At 38.7% G+C, this 25,073-nt stretch overlaps 1 protein-coding gene, 1 long non-coding RNA gene and 3 other non-coding genes across 17 annotated transcripts; 3 read left to right on the forward strand and 2 right to left on the reverse strand.

Annotated features, from left to right (window-relative positions):
* Positions 1-744: 744 nt before the first annotated feature.
* TRNAT-UGU (transfer RNA threonine (anticodon UGU)) lies at positions 745-817 on the forward strand. The gene has a single exon. It is a non-coding gene; the product is annotated as a tRNA-Thr (tRNA).
* A 166-nt stretch (positions 818-983) lies between these two features.
* Positions 984-1,056, forward strand: TRNAT-UGU (transfer RNA threonine (anticodon UGU)). The gene has a single exon. It is a non-coding gene; the product is annotated as a tRNA-Thr (tRNA).
* Positions 1,057-1,395: 339 nt separating this feature from the next.
* Positions 1,396-1,468, forward strand: TRNAT-AGU (transfer RNA threonine (anticodon AGU)). The gene has a single exon. It is a non-coding gene; the product is annotated as a tRNA-Thr (tRNA).
* A 13,109-nt stretch (positions 1,469-14,577) lies between these two features.
* LOC149616780 (uncharacterized) lies at positions 14,578-17,555 on the reverse strand. Of its 2 annotated transcripts, XR_016375883.1 has the most exons (3): positions 17,458-17,555; positions 17,166-17,415; positions 14,578-17,072 (listed from the first exon to the last, which is right to left on the reverse strand). It is a non-coding gene; the product is annotated as an uncharacterized LOC149616780 (long non-coding RNA). The 2 variants fall into 2 exon arrangements; XR_016375882.1 differs by having other exon boundaries at positions 14,578-17,415.
* Positions 17,556-19,824: 2,269 nt separating this feature from the next.
* On the reverse strand, positions 19,825-24,377 carry LOC149616781 (uncharacterized). Of its 12 annotated transcripts, XM_089856613.1 has the most exons (11): positions 23,298-24,377; positions 23,163-23,204; positions 22,896-23,069; positions 22,668-22,810; positions 22,516-22,589; positions 22,404-22,453; positions 22,199-22,331; positions 21,902-22,076; positions 21,727-21,807; positions 21,477-21,663; positions 19,825-20,152 (listed from the first exon to the last, which is right to left on the reverse strand). In XM_089856613.1, exon 1 carries the CDS (start codon positions 24,375-24,377, stop codon positions 24,045-24,047), a length of 333 nt encoding a protein of 110 aa, XP_089712739.1. In that variant the 3' UTR covers positions 19,825-20,152; positions 21,477-21,663; positions 21,727-21,807; positions 21,902-22,076; positions 22,199-22,331; positions 22,404-22,453; positions 22,516-22,589; positions 22,668-22,810; positions 22,896-23,069; positions 23,163-23,204; positions 23,298-24,044. The 12 variants fall into 12 exon arrangements, with proteins under 12 accessions (XP_089712739.1, XP_089712741.1, XP_089712743.1 ...); XM_089856615.1 differs by having other exon boundaries at positions 21,902-22,331; positions 23,163-23,260; positions 23,743-24,377; XM_089856617.1 differs by having other exon boundaries at positions 21,902-22,331; positions 22,896-23,085; positions 23,163-23,260; positions 23,743-24,377.
* Between the last annotated feature and the right edge of the window lie 696 nt (positions 24,378-25,073).

Consider the following 25,073-nt stretch of genomic DNA (forward strand, 5'->3'; position numbering starts at 1 on the left):
TTTGAAAAATTAAAAATAATAGTTGATATAGATATGCATATATGCAAACAATAGTGTAAAAGTTCCGATAAGATAATGTAGTTAATTTACTGAAATATTCAGAATTCATATCGCTTGAAAGCAAGGGCTCCGTGGCTTTGTGGTTAAAGCGCCTGTCTAGTAAATATGAGATCATGAGTTCGATTCCCGTCGGAGCCTTGCTGTTATGTTACTATGATCTAGATTTCGTAGCTATTAAGTTTTGAAAAATTAAAACAATAGGGTAAAAATTCCGATGAGTTAATTTAGTTAAATTACTGGAATATTCAGCATTCATGTCGCTTCAAAGCAAGGGCTCCGTGGCTTAGTGGTTAAAGCACATGTCTAGTAAACAGGAGATCATGAGTTCGATTCTCGTCGGAGCCTCGCTGTTATGTTACTTGAACTAGATTTCGTAGCTATATAATTTTGAAAAATTAAAATAATAGGGCAAAAGTTCCGATGAGATAATTTAGTTAATTTACTGAAATATTCTGCATTCATATCGCTTCAATGCAAGGGCTCCCTGGCTTAGTGGTTAAAGCGCCGGTCTTGTAAACAGGAGATCATGAGTTCGATTCTCGTCGGAGCCTTGCTGTTATGTTACTTGATCTAGATTTCGTAGCTATTAAATTTTGAAAAATTAAAACAATAGGGCAAAAGTTCCGATGAGATAATTTAGTTAATTTACTGAAATATTCTGCATTCATATCGCTTCAAAGAAAGGGCTCCGTGGCTTAGTGGTTAAATCGCCAGTCTTGTAAACAGGAGATCATGAGTTCGATTCTCGTCGGAGCCTCGCTGTTATATTACTTGAACTAGATTTCGAAGCTATTAAATTTTGAAAAATTAAAAATAATAGTTGATTTAGATATGCATATATGCAAACAATAGTGTAAAAGTTCCGATAAGATAATTTAGTTAATTTACTGAAATATTCTGCATTCATATCGCTTCAAAGCAAGGGCTCCGTGGCTTAGTGGTTAAAGCGCCTGTCTTGTAAACAGGAGATCATGAGTTCGATTCTCGTCGAAGCCTTGCTGTTATGTTACTTGATCTAGATTTCGTAGCTATTAAATTTTGAAAAATTAAAACAATAGGGTAAAAATTCCGATGAGTTAATTTAGTTAAATTACTGGAATATTCAGCATTCATGTCGCTTCAAAGCAACGGCTCCGTGGCTTAGTGGTTAAAGCACATGTCTAGTAAACAGGAGATCATGAGTTCGATTCTCGTCGGAGCCTCGCTGTTATGTTACTTGAACTAGATTTCGTAGCTATATAATTTTGAAAAATTAAAATAATAGGGCAAAAGTTCCGATGAGATAATTTAGTTAATTTACTGGAATATTCAGCATTCATGTCGCTTCAAAGAGAGGGCTCCGTGGCTTAGTGGTTAAAGCGCCTGTCTAGTAAACAGGAGATCATGAGTTCGATTCTCGTCGGAACCTCGCTGTTAAGTTACTTGAACTAGATTTCGTAGCTATATTAAGGGCCGTCCACACTGAGCTTCGCTTTACCACGCGCCACTTCGCGTTGCTTCCGACAAGCGCGCCGCGATGCAGTGCAACGCGAACAATTTGCTTCCCTGTTCCGACTGAATGCAACACAATACAAAGCGCGATTGTGACGTCATAGCAAACATGGCGGATGATAACGCGTGTAGGTTGGTAAAACTGGCTAGTGTAGCATTAATTTTAACTAGGAGACGACGTAGGAAACATAAACGAAATATTTGGGTTTGAGATGTTTTTAGGATAGATTTGTTGATGGAGATTTTCATAATTGGATCCCAAAAGTGCACTTGGCCTATATAATGAAACATGATACTCTATTCCTGAAATATTTGCGCCTGTATCCAATTCGAGTTTTTTAACGTTATTGCCATTGGTTACTCCTCTTCTTGAAAAGTGCACCTCAAATTTCAGAGAGCCTTGGATTGTCTCTTTTCCAGAGTAATTAAATATCCTTCAAAATCGGAAGTCTCAAGAGAGTTTAATATTTTAAATGCCTCAACAAGTCTACAGGTTGGCTTTCCCTTCTCGTTTAATATTCCTCTCCTCTGATTGGTTGTCACTTGGTGCTTGCTAACCGCGACGCGAAAGTTTTTCGCTACTAGTCTATTCCTTCGCGCCCTGTAGCGTTCGACGTGCAACGCGAAGAAAAATGTTTTTGCTGCCAATGTGGATAGCGTTACGAATGCAAAACCGAGCAAAGCAACGCAAAGCAACGCGAAACAGCTCAGTGTGGACGGCCCTTAATTTTGATAAATTAAAATAATAGGGCAAAAGTTCCGATGAGATAATTTAGTTAATTTACTGAAATATTCAGAATTCATATCGCTTCAAAGCAAGGGCGCCGTGGCTTAGTGGGTAAAGCGCTTGTCTAGTAAACAGGAGATCATGAGTTCGATTCTCGTCGAAGCCTTGCTGTTATGTTACTTGATCTAGATTTCGTAGCTATTAAATTTTGAAAAATTAAAACAATAGGGTAAAAATTCCGATGAGTTAATTTAGTTAAATTACTGATATATTCAGCATTCATGTCGCTTCAAAGCAAGGGCTCCGTGGCTTAGTGGTTAAAGCACATGTCTAGTAAACAGGAGAACATGAGTTCGATTCTCGTCGGAGCCTCGCTGTTATGTTACTTGAACTAGATTTCGTAGCTATATAATTTTGACAAGTTGGGAAAACCAAAATATTACCTCTCCGTGTCGAGAAGATTATATAAACAAAATTATCCAATGAAAACACTTTTGCCCTCATCCTTTATATATATAGGAGGCAATGAATGAAATATATCACAATTCATGGGCCTTGATAGATATAGGAGGCAATGAAGGAAATATATCGCATGCACGGGCCTTGGTAGATATAGGAGGCAATGAAGGAAATATATCGCATGCACGGGCCTTGGTTGATACAGGAGGCAGTGATAATCTCTCTTTGTACGAGAGGTTTATCTTTAATATTTAAATAAATATAATTATTTTTAATTATATTAATCTTTAATTATTAACATTAATAATAGTTAAATCGTTTAAAATAAAGTTATACCTATTATCATCTCAAACTTTGCTAATATTGACGTTTAAAGTGAAGGGTACCCCTCTTGCCCGCTTTCTTCAAATTTTGGGGTATATATACGATTCGATTCCATTATAATAGTAAGGAAAAAGCGCAATTGCGAAAACCTTTGGTGGCGATCCCACCTTAGGGAGGCTAGACGTTTCTCGTAACCCTAGCTGATCGCCGCGTATATCCTAAAACCAAACGATGATAATGGAGTAGAAGCCAATGATACAGATTGGTGTCTATGTGGAATAGACGGAAGACCAGTGGATGGTGGTGTTAGAAGCCAGTGTAAGTGCAGACTGGTGTCAATGTGGGATTGACAAAGAACAGAAAATGGTGGTGTGAGAACTCAAGTAGAGGAGCCATTTCCGTGACTGTGAAAGCAGTTCGGAGATGGCGAACACGTTTGCTCCGATACGCAAACTGCGAACGCGGTCACGTGGGTGTAACAACAGACAGACAGACACACAGACAGACACACAGACACACACACCCCCACACACATGCCTGTCGATTTTAGAACCTCTCCGTGACATACGTCACTCGGAGAGGTAAAAACCACACCAACATCATCTTCTTTATCTGCTCGTTACTAGTTGCAGACTCAAAGTCCGAGGGCGTGCTGAACTTCATTATCAACAAAAAGATAAAAACATATGTAGCGGTTTCTATTATACCATTGTTTTTGTTCGGTTAATTGTCTGAAAGTGAAACATGTACACGTTCCTCAACTTTGAAATGGAAGATTTTATGTTCAATCAAGCTACGGCCTACTTTGTGTTAATTCTTAGTCTACTCTTAATGTTTTATTGGTATGAATAATAGTTTTAATTATATTCTTATGCTTGGTGATTAAATTATGCTTTTCTCCTTGTATAGGTATTTAACTAGAAACTTCAATTTTTGGTCAGAGCGGAATATCCCTGGTGAAAAACCAGTACCAATATTTGGAACTTCATCTAAATCATGGAAAACCGTATGTAAAATTGTATTCATATGTAATTATGAAATCTTCGCTAGATGTCGGTATAGTTCTGAGGTTTGGTAAATTTAACAAAATACTATGTTTTTTGCTAATTCGTATTACGATGAGGCTATTAGATTCACTTGGCCTGTAGTAGGCGGGGGAGTAGTATTATAGTAGTCGTCTTTGTGTTTGAATTTTCGGGTTCGCTTATTATAAACATAAAAAGTGTTAATTACACATTGAAATGCATAGTTATAGGTTATTTAATAGAACCGAATCTTTGGCAAGCTATACGCCGATTCTTCCACCCATTATGTATCTTAAAAGCCAAGAATATCACCAACCTGTTTTAAATATTAAACTTATTTTTTGCCATGGTAAAAATATTATAATAAAGACTAATTTACGAAGAAATACTGATGGTAAACAATAAAACTTTATTAGATGTAATAGTTCTAATAAAGACGGTGAGCTTTCGACCCGAGGGTCTTCATCAGTCCAAGCCAACTGTTGGCTACTAAGCTATCACAGAATAAAAACCGTATGACATCGTCTCGTTTTTTTTTGTTAATCAGATTGCGCCCTCTTACGGCTAAGATGTTTATCATCGATCACACCCCATAGTGTTGATTCACTACAACCCTGATTTAAATTCAGTGTTCCAGATTTTTTAATAAATTTTCCTTTTCGCCAATGTTTTTCGTGATATAAAATCTTTGGTTCTTTAAAGTCTATTATGTGACCTTTCGACTCCCAGACGTGTGTAGCTAAGCCATTCTCCTTATTAAAATTTTTTATACATTGTTTATGTCCATTGAATCTATTTTTTAGGGTTTGTTGGGTTTCGCCAACATAAGTTTTACTACAAGTTTGGCAATTTACTTGGTAGACTACGCAACGGTTCTCTAATAAATTTATGTTTTGTTTTGGTCTATTTTTAACAAAGTGATCTCTGACCGTTGTTCCCCCCGCATGGATCAATTGAATACCAAATTTTCCCTTTAAAAGTCTACTTAATTTTTCGCTATTTCCTTTTATATACGGTAGTGCTAAACATGGCTGGGAGTCGTTTGGCTTACTAATATTATTTTTCTCAATCACATGGTTTTTAAAAATAGAAACAATTAGATGGTCTGGATAATTACTATAGATTAATTGCTTTTTAACTAAGGCTTTATCCATGTCTGGTTCGTCGGATATATTTTCAACACGATATTTTAGACTTTTTACTTTACCAATTTTTACATTATGGCTATGACATGAATTAAAATTTAAATATTTTTTTACAGTGTGTTGGTTTTTGATAGAGAGTGCATTTTAAGCACAAGTTACTTCCTGCTCTTTCAGTTAAAATGTCAAGAAATGGAAGAATTCCGTTGTTTTCAAGTTCTATTGTAAATTTAATTGAATTATCCAAACTGTTTACTAAGCCTAACAATAAATTTGTATTATCCCTAACGTTTTTAGCCATTTCGTAGTATACGATAGGCTCTTAGTTTGACCCGAGCCGTCGTAGTAGTAGTAGTAGTAGTGGCCGGGGTTGTCGCTTCGTTATTGTCAGATTTTAGCTTAAAAGGAACTTTATATTACCACAACCCACCCATAGGGGTTACTGGGCTCGGTTAGAGATTTAATTTTAATTAAAATTTTTTCAGGTCAGACCGGGAATCGAACCCGGGTCGCTGGCGCATTAGGCAGACGTTCTACCAATTGAACCATAGAGACTTGATAGAAACTACGAGTTTTTTATTATGTATTCTTATCTGTAAAATGTCGGGGTGATGTGGGGTGGGGTACCTCTTAAACTGTGGGGTCGGAAACTTTTGAATTTTTATCTGTGGGGTCGGATACTTATGAATTTGTATGTTTGGGGTTTTTATATTTATTTTCTTTTTATGTATGTGCTAATTAAATAGATAAGGATTTTCCCCGTTTCCTACCGCGCTCCTCATGTGTTTCGTTCTCGTTCGGTAGCTATCGTCAACTATGTTATGTTTGACTGGAACGTTTTGGCGGTTAATTCAAATGTGGGCTTAAATAGAGCTAACATAGTGTTAAAGGAGCGTTATGCGTTTGATCATTTTAGCATTGCTAAAGGTAATTCGAGGGGATAATCACTAAAATGCGTAATCACTATATCTAAACTTTCTCTTTCAAAAGTTTCTGGGCATAAGTCCTTGTTAGAAATTTATAAGATGCGATAAGTGTGCATCGGCATAAGTCTATGTTGTAAACTCATCGAGGGGATTGTCACTATAAACTATCTGTTCTTCGATTCGCCGGAATATTAGAATTACAGCATAAGCAAATTTATACGGTTTTAATTTAATCACTGTTTAGAGTAGGGAATCGAGGGGCTATTCACTCTGATTTAATGCACGGTAAATCATTTAAGCATTGAAAAAGATAGCGCTATTCACTCATTAGGGTAAGGTATAGAGGGGTTATCCACTCATTAGGGTAAGGTATAGAGGGGTTATCCACTCATTTGGGTAAGGTATAGAGGGGTTATCCACTCATTAGGGTAAGGTATAGAGGGGTTATCCACTCATTAGGGTAAGGTATAGAGGGGTTATCCACTCATTAGGGTAAGGTATAGAGGGGTTATCCACTCATTAGGGTAAGGTATAGAGGGGTTATCCACTCATTAGGGTAAGGTATAGAGGGGTTATCCACTCATTAGGGTAAGGTATAGAGGGGTTATCCACTCATTAGGGTAAGGTATAGAGGGGTTATCCACTCGTACGATATGGCTACTATTACGAGCCCTTGGGCCGTCTAGTTTAGAATAACAAAGATGTCATCGACGAACCTGACCCATAGTTTAATATTTCGTGCCATTCTTTTATGATTAAATAATTTTTCTTCTACAAATTCCATGTATAGATTTGCCAAAACGCTAGGTAATGGGTTGCCCATGGCTAAACCTTTAGTTTGAACGTATAATTTTTCCTCAAAACTAAAGTATGTGTTTTCGATGCATATTCGACTAAGTTCAACAATTGGATTCACGGATATGTCAGTTCTATTTTTTAATTTGGGGTCTAGTGCTAATTTAGATTTTAATACATCGAGAACACCTTCAATCGGTACTCGGGTGTATAAATTTATTACGTCTAAGCTAATGGTCTTAGGTCTAAGCTAAGAATCGAATCAGAATCAGAAACCTGTATATTTTTAACTTTTTCAACGAAATCATAAGAATTATTGAGGCTACGTTAAGTATTATTAATGAGGGGGGATATTAAAGGTACAAGATTTTTAGCAAGATAGTATGTAGGTCCATCAATGCTAGATACAATTAAACGGAGTTAGCAACCCATTTTATGGACCTTTGGCAAACCGTAAACATGTGGTGGTTTTAGATTACTTGAAATGAACCTAAAGTAGGTTCTCTTATCTAATTCCTTATTTTTGATGCACTCAGTGATTTTGGCCCGTACAAGTTTGTCAATTTTTAAAGAACAATCATTCTTAATCGCGGTGTTTTACTTGGCTTCTAACAGCAACACCACTATCTACTGGTCTTCCATTTCTCCACACAATCACCGATCGACAAAATTGGCTTCTACTCCATGATTACCGTTAGGGTTAAGGTTCATGCAATTGCGCTGTTCTTGGCCTCTTATGGGATTCGAAACCATTAGCAAAATAATATATAGCTATGGTAATACCGATTTGTGTAAGTCGAAACAAGAGCCGTACTCAGCATCGAATAAAAGTAAAGACAGGTTGGGGTGGCGTAGCGGTTAGCGCTTTCGCCTCGCAGCAAGAGGATCCCGGGTGCGTTCCCGGACTGTGGCACCGGGTGAAAACCTGGGAAAGAACCTTCCGCGTAGAGTTTGCAAGTACTCTCCCCGCTTGTTAAAGGGAGGGTGAAGTAGAAAATCAAGTGATTTTTTATCAATTGTTCTACTAATTACAAGACCAGTCCGCATAGTGAAACATTCAGGATATACTTCCGAATGATTTTAAAATTCAAATTAGGCTCAGATTTTAAGGATAATTTTAAAGAAGGACCTCCGACCAATCGCGTAATGCCCTGCCTTTTTATAAACAATTTTCTCCTGGCACGTTCTGTGTCGAATGAAATTTATCACGAGATTTGATAAAATTTGCTCGCGACGTGACAATCGTGGCGCAAGACACGGAGCGTGCCACGAGAATTTTGTTAACATAAAGGCAAGGTGTTACGCGATTGGTCGGAGGACCTTCTTTAAAATTATCCTTAAAATCTGAACCTAATTTGAATTATAAAATCATTCGGAAGTATTTCCTGAATGTTTCACTTCGCAGACTGGTCTTAAAATTGGTAGAAGAATCGATAAAATATCACTTGATTTTCCACTTCACCCTCCTTTAAAGGAGTTTTCCTCCGCGGTTTCTCTTTTCCATCAAAAACTTGCAGAGAATAACGGCATAAGTTAGTATAGGGCTTAGTAGGTTAGCTGTGGGGCTAGCTACCACCCCTCTATGCATTGTAAAGGGACCCAACTGTAAACAAACAAGCCACATGGTTAGTGTGGAAATTGGTGGAAACAAAAGCGCATAGATCAGAAAGTGAAGAACATAAAACCTTTCCAGCCTTTAGCAACGGTATTCGTGTAAAATGAGAAGCAAGGGGGGACACAAATGGGTGGTTGGTGAGCCTCGTTTTCAACTACCAATCGAATCAGAGATATATTAGGTCATCGTTAATGTCACGTGACAAGCGGAAAGTAGTTCGCGATGGTAGCGGCTCCTGGGGATAGTGGGGAATACTATTGAGAAATCGGCTGCTTAACTAGGCTTAACGGTTGTTCTTTAGCGCTCTTTCGGATCAATCGTCGTGGAATTTTCAAGTTTCGTTAAGTTGAATTTTGATATTGTTTTTCATGCATTCTATTGCACCTTTAAGTTTTCCGTCTTTATCAATCAGGAAAAAGTCATCCTTTTCGTAGCTTTCTAAAATGTTTGCTAAATTCAAATCTGACATTTTTACAAATGTGCCGATTCCCGACTACCTAAATGACTAGATTATATTAAGCCTTGGAATTAAACTATAGTAGGCGACATGAAAATAAGTGAACTATATTTTCGAGCCAACTTACGCATGTACCTTGTGTAAAACTACGCGAAAGTAACTCTCCGCCGCGGCATAAGACCAACTCTTCCCGTCGCTCTGTAAGGGGGACGGAAATCTTGAATCGACTATGGGGGAACTCATTTTTCACGTTGCGGTTTAGGCTTCTCGTTCTTCACTTTCTGGTTATCTATGCGCTTTTGGTGGAAATCCCTTCATACACAAAGTTTGAAAAAAACGAAGAGTAATAAAATCTTCTAGAGGTGCGTATGCGTGTGTAGGGTGCGGCGCTATGTTTTTAACCCTTTTTGTTGGGATTTTTGCCAAGGCATCAATCGATGGGGGTCCATATCCTTGGCTAGGGCTACCCTTCACAAACGCACAGCGGATCTCCATTTAGTAGAGTACTGCGGGCCACAATAATTCTGTTATAAAAATTATTGTCAAAGCAATTTTAATTTAATGTTCATATGCGAAGGAACAATTGAAAGCATATCGAAAAATTATTTATTTTGAAAGAGACTCCATATAGGCCTATATTAATATGGGTTAAAGGTTAGAGAAAAACTGGAACTGTCACTCAAATAATTTAAAATTGGGTTAGAAAAGTCAGGAATTTTTGAGAATTTTTTTAAAATATAAAATTAATAACCTAACAGATTTTTTTTTATTGTGTCTCATAGGCAACTCATGAAGCTCTACAAACTAATTACCGTAAGCACGGCAAAGTATACGGTGGGTACGAAGGCAGCACACCCGTTCTTTACACAGGCGATCCTGATATGATCAAAACAGTTTTCATCAAAGAGTTCAACAACTTCGCTGATCGAAGGGTACGTAAGATCATATAGAAACCGGAGCAGGACAATTTGGTCTCGCCGAATTGGTCTCGCCATTTTGGTCTCGCCGATTTGGTCTCGGTACTATTTGGTCTCGGGACTATTTGGTCTCGTGATTATTTAGTCTCGGGACTATTTGGTATCGTGATTATTTGGTCTCGGGACTATTTGGTATCGTGATTATTTGGTCTCGGGACTATTTGGTATCGTGATTATTTGGTCTCGGGAATATTTGGTATCGTGATTATTTGGTCTCGGGACTATTTGGTATCGTGATTATTTGGTCTCGGGACTATTTGGTATCGTGATTATTTGGCCTCGGGACGGTTTGGTCTCGTGATTATTTGGTTACCTAATTAGTTGCCTCCTTTTCCAAAGTAATGGTCCCAATAATTCGTCGCCACCTTTTCCAAAATATTCTGCTATTAACTAGCTGCCAACTTTTCCAAAATATTCTCCTATTAATTAGCTGCCACCTTTTCCAAAACATTCTCCTACTAATTAGCTACCACCTTTTCCAAAACATTCTCCTACTAATTAGCTACCACCTTTTCCAAAATATTTTTCTAATAGTTAGCTGCCACCTTTTCCAAAATATTCTCCAATTAATTAGCTGCCACCTTTTCCAAAATATTATGCTATTAATTAGCTGCCACCTTTTCCAAAACATTCTCCTACTAATTAGCTACCACCTTTTCCAAAACATTCTCCTACTAATTAGCTACCACCTTTTCCAAAACATTCTCCTGCTAATTAGCTGCCACCTTTTTCAAAATATTCTCCTAATAGTTAGCTGCCACCTTTTCCAAAATATTCTCCAATTAACTAGCTGCCACCTTTTCCTAAATATTCTCCTATTAATTAGCTGCCACCTTTTCCACAATATTCTGCTATTAACTAGCTGCCAACTTTTCCAAAATATTCTCCTATTAATTAGCTGCCACCTTTTCCAAAACATTCTCCTACTAATTAGCTACCACCTTTTCCAAAACATTCTCCTAATAATTAGCTCCCACCGTTTCCCAAATATTCTCCTAATAGTTAGCTGCCACCTTTTCCAAAATATTCTCCAATTAATTAGCTGCCACCTTTTCCTAAATATTCTCCAATTAATTAGCTTCCACCTTTTCCAAAATATCCTCCTATTAACTATCTGCCACCTTTTCCAAAACATTCTCCTACTAATTAGGTACCACCTTTTCCAAAACATTCTCCTACTAATTAGCTGCCACCTTTTCCAAAATATTCTCCTAATAGTAAGCTGCCACCTTTTCCAAAATATTCTCCTAATAGTTAGCTGCCACCTTTTCCAAAATATTCTCCAATTAATTAGCTTCCACCTTTTCCAAAATATTCTCCTATTAATTAGCTGCCACCTTTTCCAAAACATTCTCCTATTAATTAGCTGCCACCTTTTCCAAAACATTCTCCTATTAATTAGCTGCCACCTTTTCCAAAACATTCTCCTACTAATTAGCTCCCACCTTTTCCAAAACATTCTCCTATTAATTAGCTGCCACCTTTTCCAAAACATTCTCCTATTAATTAGCTGCCACCTTTTCCAAAACATTCTCCTACTAATTAGCTCCCACCTTTTCCTAAATATTCTTCTATAATAGTTGGCTGCCACCTTTTCCAAAATATTCTTCTAGTTAGCTGCCACCTTTTCCAAAATATTCTCCAATTAATTAGCTGCCACCTTTCCCAAAATATTCTCCTATTAATTATCTGACACCTTTTCCAAAATATTTCTATTTTTGCTAATAAACTGTTCGTGGTAAGAGGCGGGCTTTTAATACTCATATAAATAATCATCTTACCCCCAAACAATGTTACGTTGGGTTAGGTCCCGAGACCCATTTGTCCCGAGACCCAATTGTCCCGAGACCCAATTGTCCCGAGACCCATTTTTCCCGAGACCCAATTGTCCCGAGACCCATTTGTCCCGAGACCAAAACGGCGAGACCAAAACGGCGAGACCAAATCGGCGAGACCATAACGGCGAGACCAAATTGTCGCGTACCGTATAGAAACAGGTCCGTAGCTAGCTAAAAAAGTTCCCTTGTTGGGTATTCAGCTGAAACATTTTGGAAATGTTTTGAAATTGTTACATAAATTCATATACAGAACCACACACACGGGGCATGCCGGCCATAAGAGGTGAAAGAACAATGATTCGACGGCTAATCGGTAAATTGATAAGGTAATACACACTGTAAGAAATTACCGTAAAATTTACAGTCAAATTACCGGCAGCTTGCTGCCAGTAATTTGACAGTGAAAAATAATGTCAAATTTACATTGGAAAACAATTCAAAAGGATAACAAAAAACTCAACTGGTAGGAGTGTAAATTCACAGCTTTATCATACTTAAGTTTGCGATTAAATAAAATAAATTTTCAATGAATAATTTCCATTAAATTAACGGTATGTTGCATATAAAATTTACAGTTACATCTTTGCCAAATTGAACGGTTGCCATGCACTTGATTTTAAATTTTTTATATATTGAATTTAAGTGGGCCCAGTAAATATGAATGTACTGTACTCGAAACGTGAACTACGCATTTACGCAACATTTTGTTTTCCATTACACCGTAAATTAAAACCTTATTCTCCCGTAATATCCGGGTAATATTCACATTCGGGTAACATTTGCTTTTCGATGATCCTATAATATTATTAACCAGTAAAATTCGCTTGGTTTTCGATGACGCCGTAAACTAAATTGATGTTACACCAGTAAAATGCCTTTCATGAATCATTAGGTTTTGTCTTATTAGCCCAGAACTAGCTTCAAACAGAGAGAATATGCACAAGTGAATGGATGATAGAGCTTGATCGTACCTCAGCACTACGGCTATAAAGTAACGGTCATGACCCTTAATTCTATACAGTGAACTTATACGTTATTTAAACGTGTACCTAACTTTCGGCTCGTTCTGAACCGTTAGGGCTTTTCAGAGAGTTCTATATAGGACACGTAACAGCGTTAATTTTCACCGTATACCTCATAGCTCGAGCCTCGGGTTTCAAGGTGTGTCTTAACCTTTCGGTCCATTCCGAGCCAGTAGGACATTGAAGGAAATTATAACATCAAGAATTACTTTCCTTTGTATCTAGTATTGTAAAGATCTGCATTTAGATTATGTATAAATGTAGTAAAGCTAAATTTGATTGATAACACCCCATTTTAAATATTCATATTAAAAGATGTTCTTGGCATGCGTAAATGAAGCAGAGCTTTGTATCTACGCAACTACTAAAGGCAACGCTACGCCGAAAAATATTTCCTATATCTTCCTTTTATCGTGATAAAGACCATATTAATATCTATAAGGCTACGTAACATCTTAGCACAAAGAATAACAAGCTAGGAGTATGAACCAAGGAGTAGAAGCTGCAGTCTTATTATGAAATATGAAATGTTTATGCTAATTTCTTTCTAAACTCGTTAAATAAGATCTAGTTGTGTTCCACTATAGTCTTCAACTATTTGATTTTTTATGAGAAATCTGCTTTATTAACTAAAGATATCCTTACTAAAATTCTAACTTTGGACAAAGTTTCTATGATTTGTAATGCGTTTAAGCAACGTCTGTATTACTAAATACTAACTTTGAAATGAAATTAGTGTGTCGACTTCATAGAAAATCTTCATTACTCCTTCTATATAAACTTAAGGATTAACAGATTTTTTACATAAATAGTTTAAGATATCTAATTTATGTTAATTATTTTCTTCTTTAGTTACATATACTAATTGTGAATCAATTGCCTTATATACCCTAAATTTAAAAAAATTATGAAAAAGGTGTACGCTAGAAGTCAAACGCTAACAAAAACTATGTTTAAAATTATTTTAGGAATAACGTTTCTCAAAACGACTAAACTTCAATTATACGATCTATTAGGTTTAATGTTGTTTTACTGTAGAAAAAAGGATGGAGTATGGCATGTATTTCTATACATGAATTTTTTAATACTATATATTGGATTTTTCAAAGCTGAGTCATTGTCGAGAAAAAGTGATATTTGACGCCTGTTTTTACACTGAATACTTTTTTTCAACGGTTAGCCTTGGTTTTTTAGAGTTTGTAGCGTCTGATGAAAATAATGCGATTTAAAATTCATTTTAACAGTGATTATCTCTTTTCCACGTTGCACTGTTTTATGTAATGGTTTGTTACCGTCAACAAAAATAACTTCATTCTGACCGTTGTTTTAACAGTCAGGAATGGCTACTGTGATTTGGCCGTTAATTATAATGGCAAATAACACGAAAGAGGAAAAAACTAAATTGACTGTTATATTAGTAGTAGGGACTACCTAGATTCGCAGAGATCCAAGATGGCCGCCACCCCAAGATGGCTGCCCTCTCCCCATCCACCAAACTTCCACCCAAAGATTAAGCTAAACTCCTACCTGACCAGCCCTACCTTCCAGCATGCTATGACTCTTTAGAGGGGTTTTACCCATTTTTCCCCCAAAACAAGCTCGGCTTAACCCTCGGAGGCTGTAGTTCTTTAAATAAACCGGTCTAGTTATTTTGTAAGATTCTCGTTTGAATTTCGCGCCATAAACCTTTAAAGTATGTCTGAGAAACAAAGACAAATATATAAATAAAGATTTTTTAATAACAAATACCAAATAATATATACAATAAAATAGAGAATAACAAGAATATAAATAGAGAATAACAAGAATATAAATAGAGAATAACAAGAATATTAATATAAACAAAGATTAAATTAAAACCAGAAATATTTACCGCCACTTTTACCGCTAATAAAAACCACTCTTTAAATCGTAATTTTGAAGGTAGTTGTTTTTATCTCTGACGTAAAAAGCATCTTGTTCAAAGGGACATTTTGATTTTCAAAACTTAATATTTTGGTCGAAATCTTAACGGGTCGACCATCTTTGTAATCGCCACGGAGAAGACACAAAAAAAACACGAACTTCTTGCTGGATGTGTTACATACTGAATTCTAAATTAAAAAACAAAAATATTTACCGCCACTTTTACCGCTAATGAAAGCCACTCTTTAAATCGTAATTTTGAAGGTAATTGTTCTTGTCTCTAGCGTAATGTTGATTTTCAAAACTTGATATTTTAGTTGAAATCTTAATTAGCGCCGCGTTTTATTAACAATTTCGCGACATCAACGCGGCCTTCACTCCAGCGGGGCGTCGGCTATCAGCTTGATTTAGGAAGATCTTGGGCATTTCGGCTCCGAATCGTATCCACGTTGATCGAGCGAACAGCTGTTAAGTTTGAGAAGGACATCGAAGTCAAGGCCTCACTGAAAAGAACGTGCTCCAATTGGTGCAGGGTACGCAGAACCTTATGCGCTGGCAGGGCTTGTCGGGTTGTACGGGCCGATAAAATTCTTCGTTGACCCTTTACCTCCCGAAGGAAGTTACATCCGAGCCACTGCGAGGCCTGGTCTTCTTGTTCTGGTCTGGTTGTTTGGGCCAGAACTTCTCCTTCATTGCAGCGTCAGCCCGACATTGCGAATGAAATCGAACCACAACCAAAAGGCTTTGCTCGTGCATCCTGATGGCTGAGGCGACTTTACACAAATTTTACGCAACTTTCAAGAGACCAATGGAAAACACGTCAAATTAAGTCTTGCCGCGGAAGAAGTAGCAGGACTTAACTTAAATTAGATTTTCCTTCATTGCAATAGTCCGTTGTATGGACGCAAATGACGCTGCAATGAAGGTCGATTCATGAACTTCCTCAACATTATTCCACCTGGTTTCTTAGTCCGTGACCAAATTCTCTGGATTTTTGACATTAATCTCCTGCATTTGGTCACGAACTATGGTCGATGTTGAGTGGTGGGCCAAAAAAATGCGACTTTACACAAATTTACGCAGCTTTTCGGTGCGACCAAATGATTGTACTGAAAAGCTACGTAAATCTAGCCCATGAATCGAAATTGGTCCCTTTTCAGGCGATGCCCGAGAAGAGACAGCTAGAGAAATCGAAATTGGTCCCTTTTCCGTTGGAAAATTGAGTTTGGTCTTTACTCACCCAGCAAAACCGGCACGAGTTAAAGCAAGACATCGTTAGCTGGACTTTTAAGAGCATAGCTGAGCAACTGATAACTTTCTTTACGAAACACGGAGCTTATATCCGAAAATACGAAGGGCAAATTTAATATTAAAAGAGGTTTAGAGGCAATGCTTTCAAGAAATTTATTTTTTTATTGGCCACACCCTGAAACGTACTATTAAAGCCGCGTGTCTTATATAATAACCGCTTAAAAACAGGTTGAAACCGGCTCGAACTAGTCAGGGCGTTGTCTTTTTTATTGGAATCGGGTAAGGTCAATTACCTAACTACGTAGATATTTCAAGGGTAACGACTTTAAAAGTTTAAGAATTTTTAAAGTGTTTTTTGATGAAGATAAACGGCGTGTATTTTAAGATCGTCCATAGCTCAGTGGTTAAAGGCAGGGTCTACTAATGTAATACCCAAAAAGGTGGCGAGTTCAAATCCCGGCCAGTCTACCGAGCTATGGACGATCTTTTTTATGTATAAATAAGGTTTGTTTAAGAAGTTGGGGTTAGTTGATAAACAGGCGTTAGTCATGAATGACGACTTTTTTTTAACTTTAGCGTCTAATACGTGTCTAGATATATACCCAAACAATACCCAATCAAGTTTTAAAAATTATTTGCATCAACCTCTTAACTTGACTAGCGATTATGAAGTTGGGCTGGCAGAAATCATATTTCCAAATCATTGGGTGAATATAAGCGAAGAGTTTAACAAGTTTGAAATTCAGGTTGTAAGTGACCCAAACCATGGCAACTATGCAGCTGTTCGAGAGCCTGTTGAATATCAAAAAATAGAGATACCTGTCAATCGTTATACCAAGACCAAAGAGTACGAACTGCCCCAAAATTTTGTCGAGCTGTTAAATGATGATGTAAACAGTCATCCGTATTTAAAAGGCAAATTATCTTTTAAATTAGTGAATAAATATAAAGACGGGGCCCTGGGAAAACAGTTAGATACAAACTTTCCCGTTTACCTGCAAGTTTTAGGAGAGGAAAACATACGGTTCAAAATACCAGCTGATTCCCCCTTGACCACGCTATTTGAATTTAAAGAGAATAATTACGAAGATGTTCCTTATATATCCAAATATCCTGTATCAAAGCATGCTAAAAATATAAGTTTAAATTACACTAATAATTACGTGGAAATCGAAATTGATAATGTTGGAGATAGTTTTAAAAAAAAATTTGATTACAAGTACATTCCTAAGGCAGGCATTAAACGTAAAACAAGCCACGAAGTTCCGTCGATAAGAAAAAAACCTCAACCGGAATATAAGCCTGTAGCCCCATCTATACCTATTTTACCGCGAACTACTCCCTTTCTTCCAATTCCTATTACTGCAGCTAAGCCCGTAGTACTTGTACAACCACAGCCACCTAAAATAACCCCTCTTCCAAAACGAAAACCTTCACCACCACCCAAAATAACCCCTCCTCCACCACCCCCGAGACGCTCCTCTCCTCCACCACCCCCAAAACCTCCCTCTCCTCCACCGGCACCAGCACCACCAGCCCCGAAACAAACCCTACCACCGCCCCCGAAAACCTCTTCTCCGCCACCACCCCCAAAACCTCCCTCTCCTCCACCGGCACCAGCACCACCAGCCCCGAAACAAACCCTACCACCGCCCCCGAAAACCTCTTCTCCGCCACCACCCCCAAAACCTCCCTCTCCTCCACCGGCACCAGCACCACCAGCCCCGAAACAAACCCTACCACCGCCCCCGAAAACCTCTTCGCCGCCACCACCCCCAAAACCTCCCTCTCCTCCACCGGCACCAGCACCACCAGCCCCGAAACAAACCCTACCACCGCCCCCGAAAACCTCTTCTCCGCCACCACCCCCAAAACCTCCCTCTCCTCCACCGGCACCAGCACCACCAGCCCCGAAACAAACCCTACCACCGCCCCCGAAAACCTCTTCTCCGCCACCACCCCCAAAACCCTCCACTCCACCACCGCCCCCACGCTCAAGACCCCTCGCCCCCTTTGAACCATTAACACCCACACCTTCGCCCACACCCCCCTCATCTCCAGAGCTACCCGTATTACCGACTCCCTCCCCACCACCGGTTGATGAAAAACCCTTGTTTCCGCAGCCGGTTGATCCGCCGAAAAAAAAGCCTGAACCAATTATTCCCGAAGAGCCTAAGCCTATTAACCCTGAAGATTATGACAATTACACAGTATTGTTCTTACCTCAAACTTTTAAAGTCAGTAAAACGCCCGAGAAAAACGCCGAAGGGCTTTATCGAGCCGTAGCCAACACTTTAGAAAAATTAGTATTTAAAAAAATTCAAGTAACATACCACACAGTAGATAATTGGGGGTATGCTATCGTGTATAATTTCAAAACACCAGAATGGGTGGAAATTAAATTTTCTCCCCAAGTAGCTAAATTGCTTGGCGCTGACCCCGATAGATATTACTCCGGAAAACACCAACTAGGACCCTTGAGCATGACGTTAGAAGAATATACTATAGACAAAGACAATGCATACATAGAATATCGAGTCAATAGAACCATAAAGCGCTATACCCCCTGGGAAGAACCCTGGCTTTATTTCTTTTTTAAAGTGTCAGGCGAGTTTAGATCGACAGATGATTATAAGATTTATGAAGAAATTGCCGAAAACCTCCAAATAACTGCGCGCAATTTTGACCCTTTAAGATTACATCAGGCCGAATTTAGCGTTATTAAGCAAGGAGCGGAGCATTATTTTAGAATCCATTGTCCGGCAAAAATTGAAATGCTCTTCCCAAAGGAATTGCGTGATATATTAAATTTAGAAGCTGAATACGTTGGTGGGACGTTTCTATCCACTAAACCTTTAGAGCGTAATTTTACGCATTTCAAAACAACTAATGACACATTTGTAAATTATCGCGTTCATGACTCACTAATGCATCTATTTACTAAGACTAGTGTCGCAAAAATCAAAATACCCGCGGGCGATTATATTTGCGATTTTACGGCAAGCGGGGCCGTAATTCCCTTCTCTTTACATTTAAAAATCATAAACCAGTTATTGGGGGTTCAAGAATATATGCCTCGCCAGTATTTTAAAATGTACATTCTCAAAAATGCTCTGGAAGATAGATTTTATGTTCGTATCGAAATAGAGCCAGGTGTTCGCGTCTCGGTAGCTGGACCAATGGCCAAGTTATTTAACATTCCCGAAGAGGGAGAATTTTTTCAACACAGTCATTCGGGAGTGGCTCTGGTAAATCCTCGATTAAGAATAATGACCCTGACAGCGGATAATAATTTTTGGACTAGCGAATACGATGTGGATAGATTTCCAGAAGACCCAAATATGGCTGACCAGCCGTCCCTACCCGGATATCAACAGGATAACCCTCAAGGCAAACGAGTTGACAATTTTGCATGTGAAATTCCTCCCGGGGTTTATTATCATATTAGCGATGTTTTAAGTGCCATGGGCGAAGCCATGTCCCCGGCGCATAGGAAAAGTCTAAAATTTACGCAGAATGTAGACGGAACCGTGACGGTTTCAAAACTGAACGATACGGTTTCCATTTTGTTTCCCAAAACAACACCCGGGAGGGGACTGGGACGATTGCTAGGTTTTAGTAGTAATCAGTTGGATCGGTATCTCAATAACGAGACTTCGGAGTATCCCGCGGATATCATGAGAGGCGTCGATGCCATGTTTGTCTATACCAATATTATTCGGCAACAGGTAGTAGGTGGTGGTCAAGCTCCTCTGCTACGTTTCATAAAAATGCCGGCTTTTTCGCTGCTAGACGAGGAGAACCAGGAAATATTTAATAATATCGACTTTTATCCAATTTCAACTAGCGATATACAGGAAATTGAAATTGAATTGAAATCCGATTACGGGGAAAATATTCCGTTTAATTTGGGCAAAGTATATATTAAACTGTTTTTTAGGCGTCGACGTCAATAGCCCAGAAGCAATGGTACCTAATAGATACACTCTGTATTTCCAAAGAGGATCCTCCCTTCCGGCTTTACACGCAAACGTTTTCCAATCCGGAGGTCGTTTTAGTGTTGGCGGTATCTTTAATTCTTTATTGCGCAAAATTACACCCTTTATTAGGCCGGCCATTAGTACTTTAGCGTCCGAAGCTGTTGGGTTAACGAGTAGAGTAATTAGCGATGCCCAAAACCCCGGAATATCACCTCGAGAATCGATTAAAAGAAATGTCAAACAATCTATAAATTCCCTACTACATAAAGGCGTGGACCGGTTCGTCAACACTCAAAGCGGGACGGGCCGAAAACGAAAGAGGACTGCTAAAACAAGCCGGAGCAAACGTGTTAAGCAACGCACTAAACGCGATTTTCTAGACTAATCATGTCGACTTACGAAAGTGTTCTTTCCGACTTTGAAGTATTTGAAAAGCCAGTGGTGAATAATAATATTGTGGGGACTAAAACGACTGCTCATTATCCCATTGCCCCACTAACTAATGCTAAATATGTAGAATTTATCATTCCTCCCTCTAACAATTATCATGATTTGACTAAAACTCTTTTGAGAGTAAAATTTCGCGTTTTGCACGAGGACGGCACGGTCGTTCCAGATGCGGAAAAGAAAGTCTCGGTGACAAATTTAATAATTGCCTCGCTATTTTGTCAAGTAGAATTATTTCTTAATGGCGTCGCTGTCCAGCAACCTAATAATATGTACCCATATATGGCCTATTTTAAAATACTTTTAAATTATGGACAAACGGCGGCCAATTCCTGGTTAACTTCTATGTTATATTATTTGGATACCATTATCGAACCGGCGACGGCTTTAGATAACGCCAATATTAACAAAGAAGATAATGGTATTGGTCGTCGCGCTAAACGCGTGGCCCAATCAAAGACGTGCGATGTAATTGGCGAATTATTTTTGGATATGTTCAAAACGCCCAAATTCTTACTAGATAATATCGAGGTACGAATTAGACTTCATCGAAGCTCCACGGATTTCGCTATTATTCACAATGAGCAGGGCAAAAAGTATAAGATTGATTTAACGGAATGCACCTTGTTTACGCGCGAAATTGAGGTTAATCCCGAACTGCAACTAGCGCACGCCCAGATGTTAAACTCGGGAATAAACGCTCGCTACGAAGTAAACTCTATTGTTATGAAAAATTTCTTAATAACCACCGGAACGCAAGATTTTATTAGGGACAGCTTGTTTACGGGGCAATTACCCTCGCGAACTGTCGTGGCTTTCGTTACTAATAAAAAATTTGTAGGGGAAGCAACTTCCAACCCCCTGGATCTCCAACACTTCAAACTCGATTTCATGCAATTCTCTTTAAATTCGCAAAATTATCCCGATATCCCCTTTACGCCCAATTTTGACGACGACCAGTACGTTAGATGTTACAATTCTTTATTCGAGGGTCTCGAGATATTAGGTCTTGACCGAGGAAATATAATTTCTTACGATTTATATAAGAAGGGCTTTTTTGTCGTTGTTTTTGATTTGAGTAGAGAGCATCTCGCTTCGTTAGGTCTAAATTCCATGCCCCAGACTGGTAACTTGCGATTATCGTTAAGATTTAGCTCTCCGCTAACCGAAAACGTCACGTGCATTGTCATGGCCGAATTTCCAAACAACCAATTAATAATATCTAAAAACAGAGAAATTATTTATAATCACCCCAACGTATAAAAGACTAAAACTTTATAAATACAATATCAGTCGCGAGCCAAGATGCACCAAGTACACACCGTCACGCCAAAGCTCGATATTTGCGTCATTGAATCTATTGAACCTAAAATATTAATTCAAAGATCGGATACGCGTACAAAAACTATATTAAAACCTAACGCCTGGTACGCTTTGTTTCGGTTTCAAAATGAACTCACGTCCTTTTTTGACGGAAAAATACCTCGCTATCATATTTGGTTGCCCGTCAAAGAGCGCATCAAGCTGGAATGCTTCGTCAACTCGAAAGATGAACGTCTAATCGATCTTCGATACTATGAACGAGGCAGCGGCAGTCGTTATTTCCTCAACTTTAGCACCAGCGAAGGATTTAGCCTGAACAAAACAGGATGGCAGACGTTGATCGACTTAAAGCCGTTGATTGACGAGGATCTCAAGGCTAAAGGGATAGCTGTCTGTCGCATGCGCGAATTAATTTTAAACGAGCTCACTACCACCTTGTTTGACGTCACTTCCACTTGCGCCAACGTCGAGTGCCGAAAACAAATATGCCACTCTCAAAGCTGCTCGGAATTTGACACAAATTTCAGCGATCGAGTCGAGCGTAATTTGCACGAAGCGCTGCCTCAACTGGATCGTGAGAAAATTTTGCATCAATTTGAGACCGAACACGGATGGATCGAGGACCAAGAGGATATTTACGCTTATTTTGTCAACAGTTTTGCCGATTTAAAGAATGCCTTGATTTATGGCTATTAAGATAAATGTATTGATATATCGTATTTGTTTAACTGATATTGTTTTTATAAAATACCTTTGCGTGTATTAAATAAAGTTGTTTATTGGGAAACCATTTAGTCGTTATTTATACTTGTCAAGACATGGATGCTAAAATTAGAAAAATTTATTACGACGTGGCAAATCCGGCCGCTTATGGGTCGCTAGCCAGATTACAAAAGGCCTTACCGGACGTGTCAAAAGCAAAATTAATCGCCTTTCTCGAGAAACAGCCCGCCTACACGAAACATCGATTTCGACGTTTCCGATTCAAAACTAACCAAGTGTACGCCTCAACTATCGATGACGTTTTTCAAGCTGATTTGTTGGATCTACCGAAATTAAAACGTTTTAATAAAAATGTTCGCTATGTTTTGTGCGTCATTGACGTCTTAAGCCGCTACGGATGGACAATACCTCTTAGAAACAAAACATCTGGCGAGGTTATCGAAGCTTTTAAAAAAATATTTCGAGAGAGGATCCCTTTAAAAATATACACTGACTTTGGTGGGGAATTTAGTTCGCGCAACTTTGCCTCCTTCTTGAAACAAAACAATGTGCAAATACATTTTGCCAGGAGTCAGCATAAGGCTAGTTTAGCGGAACGCTTTATTAGAACAATTAAGGAACAAATTGCCCGGGTTATTACAGCCACGGGGAATAAAAATTACGTTAAATATTTACCTTTAATTACTAAAGCTTATAATGAACGGGTTCATTCAACTACTGGAATTGCACCGGTTCATGTTAATATAGATAACGAATCAATCATTTGGAATAAACTGTACGGGAAATCAAACGGCATTAATCGATACGCACCGAGGCTTAAAGTTGGCGACTACGTGCGTCTTTCTATAGCTAGTAGAGTATTTAGAAAAACCAGCTCGGGAGGCACCTTTACTGACGAAATATTTCGAGTTGTTGACGTCATACCCAGGTCACCGCCCGTCTATCGCGTAGCAGATTTAAAGGGGGAGCAAATTCTGGGTGTTTTCTACAGCGCCGAATTACAAAAAGTCTCGTTACCCGAGACGGGCCTTGTCAAGAATAAATTATGAACACTTCGCAAATAAACGCTCTTTTAACTTGCGACAAAAGAACGCGACCCTACTATTTAGGATGCTTCCCAGTAAACAGACTCCCAGAACGGCCAAAAAGGTCCAAATTTTGCTTTATATTCAATAATGAAGCAGCTGGAGAGGCTGGAGAACATTGGATAGCGTGCTTTTCTAACAATGACACGGTGGAAATGTTTTGCACTTACGGAAATTCGCCGCGATACTATAAAGTTAATTTAAAACGATACGGGAAACGAGTTGTTTACAATAAACAACAAATTCAACATCCATTCTTTCAACTGTGTGGCGTCCATTGTTGTCTGTACCTATCACTCCGCTGTAAGGGCGTAGCTAGAAAGACGATATTAGACGCCATCTATGACCAGAATCTTAAACTTAACGACTATGTCGCTTTATTATATTTATCTTTACATTTAAAAAAACATGTACACAGATATTGTTCGCAATAAAACAATTTTTTATTTGTCTAAATATTACATTTTTTTTATTAATCAATATCGCGCCATTTATTATGCCTCTTTCTCCTCTCGTTAGATGGAACCAGCGGTCCTAAGTTTTGAAGCTCGTCTTTCTTTTTCCGAGGTTTTTTCTTTTTTTTCTTGTTTTTCTGTTTAGCGGAGGCCGTCTCAAACAAGTTTTCCAAGTCCGTTAAATTGTCCCCGTTTTCCTCCGCTAAATTCTCTTGTTCATCGACAATTTCCTCTTGTAAATCGTCGTCACGATTTGCATAACCGACAGCTCCTTCTTCTAGCTCTCTTTTTGGCGTGAAAAATTTGTTTTGCAAATGATTTGCAAGAACTTCGGCTTGCCGTTTCACCATATCTCCAACATAAGTCGGCCCAAATTGTTGGTAAAAATCTTCGGGCGTTGGTGTCCCCGCAGTCGTTTCGCTTTTTAAAACCTTTTGCCGAGGCTCGGCTCGTTTAGGCGTAGTAAAAGAACTGCCCGAAGCGCTTGTTGTCGGTGATGACGTGGCATAGCTCGGCCATGACAATTGTTTTTTTCGCGGGGGCATTTTAGGGGTGACCGGTAATGGCGGCGTGGGGACATTAGACATTGCCTGTGTTACGACCTCAAATTTAGGTAAAGGAATTTGTTTCTCAATACTTAAATATTTCTTAAAAGCGTCTAAATATTTATATAATTTATCGTAGGCATTCAATGGCGATTTTAAAATATCCTCAATCTCTCGGTCCAAAGCAGAGTGCTCTTGGGCAGCTGTTGAAGTTACTGCGCTAGCGGGCACAAGAACCATTTGTTTCATAGTTTAGCAGCTATGGCTTGGACAATCGAAGGCAAGATTGCGGCAAGCAACGTCGTAAGAAAACCACCTGATTGCTGCAACAACAGCTTTTTTTTGCTTTTCTGCGACAAGGTACTTGATCCGAGTTGTCTAATAATTTTCTTGTACTTTGCTAGCTTTTTCTTACGGTCTTTACTCAAATAAATACCTCCGCCCTTTAAATTCTTACAAATTGTCTGAATGCTCTTTAATTGAGGCGCGCTACTATTGTTT

Source organism: Phalangium opilio, unplaced genomic scaffold (genome assembly GCF_054372755.1).
Source record: "Phalangium opilio isolate 3A_F unplaced genomic scaffold, DU_Popi_V2 ptg000217l_1, whole genome shotgun sequence".
NCBI lineage: Eukaryota > Metazoa > Arthropoda > Arachnida > Opiliones > Phalangiidae > Phalangium > Phalangium opilio.

Coding starts and splice junctions, on each gene's coding strand:
- LOC149616781 (XM_089856619.1), bottom strand. CDS start 24,377: ATGGTGAAACGGCAAGCCGAAGTTCTTGCAAATCATTTGCAAAACAAA.